This window comes from Colobus angolensis, unplaced genomic scaffold, assembly GCF_000951035.1.
Source record: "Colobus angolensis palliatus isolate OR3802 unplaced genomic scaffold, Cang.pa_1.0 Scaffold96, whole genome shotgun sequence".
In the NCBI taxonomy this organism is placed as follows: domain Eukaryota; kingdom Metazoa; phylum Chordata; class Mammalia; order Primates; family Cercopithecidae; genus Colobus; species Colobus angolensis.
Window position 1 is genome coordinate 2,309,172 of NW_012123598.1, and position 5,439 is coordinate 2,314,610.

General features: G+C 55.3%; 2 protein-coding genes across 2 annotated transcripts in view; both read right to left on the minus strand.

Annotated features, from left to right (window-relative positions):
• Positions 1-5,439, minus strand: part of RPL28 (ribosomal protein L28) — a 12,078-nt gene that overhangs the window by 4,672 nt on the left and 1,967 nt on the right. Inside the window, exon 2 of the mRNA XM_011932460.1 lies at positions 5,216-5,219. The gene's annotated coding sequence lies outside the window, so the exon portion shown is untranslated. The remainder of the gene's footprint in view (positions 1-5,215; positions 5,220-5,439) is intronic.
• The window catches only part of TMEM190 (transmembrane protein 190), a 1,673-nt gene continuing 1,416 nt past the window's right edge, over positions 5,183-5,439 (minus strand). Inside the window, exon 3 of the mRNA XM_011932585.1 lies at positions 5,183-5,437. Within this exon, the coding sequence (XP_011787975.1) occupies positions 5,220-5,437 (218 nt within the window). The 3' untranslated portion in view covers positions 5,183-5,219. The remainder of the gene's footprint in view (positions 5,438-5,439) is intronic.

Sequence of the window (5,439 nt, forward strand, 5' to 3'; positions counted from 1 at the left end):
CGCGGGCAGCGAGTGAGGCCCAGGTGAGGGGCGGGCGGGGCAGTGCGGGGAGACGGAGGGACCGAGGGAGGGACGGGAGTGGAGACAGACGGGGGAGCGATGGACAAATGGAGACAGAGAGCGGCCATGGGGAAGTAGAGTCCCAGGGCGGGGTGGAGACCGGGACGGGCAGACTCTGGCGGAGAACCACAGAGACAGCAGGCACAGGTGCAGACGTGGGGAAGGCTGTGAGACCCTGCCCCTGGAGATGCGAAGTGTGGGGGCTGAGTCACACAGGCCCCCCGCACGGGGAGAGCCACACTTGCCCCAGCCTCCAGGTGCACCAGGCCCCATTTTTTTGTTTTGTTTTGTTGTTGTCGTTTGGGGTTGTGTTGAGACAGGATCTCTTACTGTCACTCAGGCTGGAGTGCAGTGGTGTGATCTCAGCTCACGGCAGCCTCGACCTCCTAGGCTCAAGCAATCCTCCCACCTCAGCCTCCCAAATAGCTGCGAGTACAGGCGTGCACCACCTTGCCGGGCTAATTTTTGTGTTTTTAGAAGAGACGGGGTTTTACCATGTGGGCCAGGCTGGTCTCGAACTCCTGAACTCATGCAATCTGTTCTCCTCAGCCTCCCAAAGTGCTGGGATTACAGGCGTGAGCCACCGAGCCCAGCCCAGGCCCCATTTAATCCTCTCGATGTAACTGGGTCTCCGAGGTCACTGCTATTACCATCCCCATTCTGCAGTGGAGGAAACTGAAGCTCAGAAAGGCTCCACTTTTGCCCAAGGCCGCACAACATGTAGGTGGAGGAGCTGGGATTCTCCTGTAGTCCTAGGAAAGGAGGAGTAAGAGGGACCAACTGAGGTAGGAGAAGTGAAGCCACGGCACGTTCACTCACCTTTCCCCTCTACCTTCTATCTCTTTCCTAAACACACCTTTCCAGCTAGCCTGCCTCTGCTCAAAGACCTACTGTGGCTCCCTCTTTCGGTTAAACGGAAGCACTCACTGGCCTGTGGACCCCCCATATTTTGGCCCTCTTTCTCCTGCCTCTCTGCACTAATGGTGTCTCTCATTCCACAGATGGCCAGTTGGTCCCTGTTCCTGCTCTTCTCTTTACCAGGAGTGCCCTTGACTGTCTCCACACCACCCAGAAAACTTCTCACGTGTTTAAGATTTAACTCAATTTCTCTGGCCTTCTCTGGGTCTTCGTATTGTCTGAGCGACCTCTCTTGCTGCTTGTATGACCATGTGCTGTGTCTATGTTGCTACTGTCTCTACCACCGGGCAGGGAGTGCCTTGAGGGTAAGACCTAGGTCCCTAGTGTCCTTGTTCCTAGCGTTGCCCAGCAAAAAGTGTGAAATCAGGAAAGGCTGATGGTTGGGTAGGGAGGTGGAAGGATGGATGGATACATGGATGGAAGAATGGATGGCTGGATGGGTGGATGGGTAGATGGATGGGTGGATGGACGGATGGATGAGTTGGTTGATGGATGGATGGGTGAATGGATAGATGGGTAGATGGGTGGATGGATGGGTGAATGGATAGATGGGTGGGTGGTGGATGGGTGAATGCATGGGTTGGTTGATGCTGAGCTGTGGTTGGATCGATGGCTGGATGGGTTGTTTAATGGGTAGATGTGGGTAGGTGGTGGATTGGTGAATGGACCATGAATGGATATGGTTGGGGAGGGAGCCTTGCCTGATAAAGGGACAAGAGCCTTTCCTGATATTTCTCTGTGTCCTCGGCCTCACCCATGCAGCATGGTACTGGGGAGGTCTCAGAGACTCCTACTGAACAAAAGGAATGAGGGTGCCTGTGTCACTTCCCCGGGGCACCTTAACTTGTGGTTACACTTGGGAACTCCTTGGGGCAGGAGTGTCGGCTGGTCCATAGGACTATCCATAGGACAGTCGGGGTTCGCCCGGCCTGTGCGTGCTCTCTGGATAGATAGGTAGATGGTGAATGGGTGGTTGGACAGATGGTTGAGGCTGAGTGATAGGTACACAGATGAGTGGATGAATGCATTTATTGGCACATAGATGGATAGGTGACTGAATCCATCTCTCAAATAGGGGTTTGGTAAAAGAATTAAACTCTACTATCTTAGGACATTTTATGTAGGTAAATAATTAACTTTTTTTTTTTTTTTTTTTTGAGACGGGGTTTCACTCTTGTTACCCAGGCTGGAGTGCAATGGCACAATCTCGGCTCACTGCAACCTCTGCCTCCCGAGTTCAAGCAATTCTCTTGCCTCAGCCTCCCAAGTAGCTGGGATTACGGGCATGTGCCACCACACTCGGCTAATTTTGTATTTTCAGTAGAGACGGGGTTTCTCCATGTTGGTCAGGCTGGTCTCGAACTCCCAACCTCAGGTGATCCACCAGCTTCAGCCACCAAAAGTGCTGGGATTACAGGCATGAACCACCACACCCAGCTAGAATTAACTTTTCTCCTATGCATCCAGAATGCTTCCAGTTATATATTATTCTTTGTGAGATTTGAAGAAGTAGTCGCCCCAATCATATGCTACATGCTGTGGTTCAGTGGAGGAACTGGTGTAAGAAAGCATGAACATCTATTTGCACGGGTGAAGCGTAAGCTAACATGAAGCTTGGCATAAAATGTAAAAGTAAGCACCTGTAGTTACTGTTACCTTTGGAAATCCTGGCTGAGCACAGTGGCTCATGTCTGTAATCCCGGCACTTTGGGAGGCTGAGGTGGAAGAATTGCTTGAAACTGGGAGGCAGAGGCTGCAGGGAGCCAAGATCACACCACTGCACTCCAGCCTGAGCAACAGAGCGAGACCCCATCTCAAAAAAAAAGAAAAGAAAAGAAAATCCTTTATGAGGTCAGGCACGGTGGCTCACACCTGTAATTCCAGCACTTTAGGAGGTCAAGGCAGGTGGATCACGTGAGGTCAGGAGTTCGAGACCAACCTGGCAACCATGGCGAAACCCCATCTCTACTAAAAATACAAAAATTAGCCAGGCGTGGTGGCGGACACCTGTAATCCCAGCTACTAGGGAGGCTGAGGCAGGAGTATCACTTGAACCTGGGAGGCAGGGGTTGCAGTGAACCAAGATCATGCCACTGCATTCCAGCTTGGGCAACAGAGCGAGACTCCATCTCAAAAAAAGAGAAAAGAAAATCCTTTACGCAGCTTAAAAGTCTAGCACAGCTGCACAGGCCTCCACTCTTGGAGCCTCCACCAAAGACTCAGACCACACTGACTCGAACGTAGGCCCCACTTACAAGGAAAATGTTCCTATTGAAAACCAAAACTCTTGCTTACTGGGGAGAACGAGCAGCTTCCAGCACATGAAAGACAGAGAATCTGAATTTGAGCAGAGGGACCCACAGGTTCTAGCTCTGGTAGCCCCCACAACCTCTGAGACCACCATGAGTAGCCAGGCAGAGCCACCCCCATCGCTCTGTTGTCCGGGCTGGAGTGCAGTGGTACAATCATAGCTCACTGCAGCCTTGACCTCCTGGGCTCAAGCGATCCTCCCACCTCAGCCTCCCAAGGAGCTGGGACTACAGGTACCAGAGACGGGGTCTTCCTAGGTTACCCAGGCTGGTGTCAAACTCCTGGGCTCAAGTGATCCTCCTGCCTGCAGCCAAAGTGCTGGGGTGAGGGTCTGAGATGAGGGCCACCATGCCTGGCCTCCCTCTGCCTCCGTCTTCTCTGTGTCTGCCTGTCTCCTTCTCTCTCACTCTTTGTCTCTGTGTCTCTGTGTCTCTGTCTCCCAGGTCTCTTTCTTTGTCCCTGTGCTTCTGTCTTTCCCCTTCTGCATGTCTGCGTCTCCCTCTCTCTTTTGCATCTCCCCGTTTCTGCCTCTCCCTGGCTTGCATTCCCAGTCTTCTACCCACGGATTCCAGTGCGTTAAAGGCACACACGCATTCACACACTTAGCAAATGGGGGCATGCAGGGACGAAGGAACAAGTGTGTGAGTCCATGTGAGGGGCAAGGGTGGGTGGACGGGGCTCCCTGCCTCTGCCCCCCAGGCAGAGAGCTTGGAACACAGGGAAGGGAGGGGTTCCTGAGCCGTCACTCACTCCACCCTCCCTCCTGCAGACAACCCCTCGGCTCCAGCTGTCAGGACCGGACTGCAATGTGCAGCTGCCTCTACATCCGTGGCCAGCAGGACGCTCCCTGTCCCCCCTCCCTCCTCACTTGGATAAAAAGCAGATTTGCCTCAGCGCTGCATGTTTGTCTGGGAGAGGGACCCTGCTGGGGTGGGAACGGAGACAAGACGGCTTGCTTCCTTCTAGCACCCAGGTGGGCCTGGCCACACCTGAGGTGAGGCTGCCCCTGCCCTGGGGAGACCGGGAGCCCTGGGGATGTAGGAGCCCAGTCTTATACTGGCCCCTTCTCAGAGGGGACCAGGGAGGGGCCCGGGGGATAAGGATCTCAGCCCAGACCCCTCCACTCTACCCCGACATCGCTGTGTGAGTTTGGGTTCTCTGAGATGCAGACACGGAGACAAATTGGACTTGCAAGATATTTATTGGGGAAACACTTTTGAAGGGTAGCTTGGTGCAGGGAGAGGGAAGGAGGGATGGATAGGACGAGTGTTAGACTGTAGCGCACCTCCAGGAAAATTGCCACTGGCCACTGGGGAGTTGAGAGCTGAAGTCATCGTCCATGAGGAAGGCCCTTGCCCTTTGAGAAGGCGCCTGTGCCGGGAACCCCCACCCCTTGCCTCGGCGTGCTGTTACTGGTGGAGAGCAGCCCACGGTAATCTAGGTGCATCTGGGGTGGCGGCCGGGGGTACTGTCGGTCACTGGCACTCCATGGAGGAGACTGAGGGGCACGTTTCCATGGCTGTGGCATGCTCCTGCCCCCGCCCAGTCCAGGCACCCCTCAGACCCCGCCACCCCCACATATCCTCAACTCCCTCATTTCAGACCCGCACTCCAGCACTCGTACACCTCTATCCCCTCAGTCCAGGGCTCCCATGATCACAGCCCAGGACACCCCCATGAGCGCAGATCCCCCTCAGCTCGGATCCTCCCCACTTACCTCCCAGATCTCTCTCATTCCAGGGTCCCCCTCAGCTCACACCCCCATGGCCACAGCCTGGGGCCCCCTGAGCTTCCATCCCCAAACCTCCTCCAGCCCCCAACTGTTACCCTCGCCTCTGTGTGCACCATGCCCCCTGCTCCCCACAGCTCTCAGAGAAGAGAACACGCATCCGTCCACCATAACTGTATTGAGCAGCCCCCTGGGGACGCCCCTAATCCTCGTCTTCCTCGCCCTCCGTCTCCTCACCCTCTTCTGTCCCTTCCCCCTCGGTGGCCCCCTCCGCATCCTTGGACTCTTTGGACTGGGCGACCGGTGCGCTGCCCACGGACGGCGTCTTCTTGGTCCCTCGGTGCTTGGAGAGCAGCGAGACTGACTTGGAGGGGTCGCAGTGACCCGCCAGGAAACCAGGCATATGGAGCACGTCCCGGCGC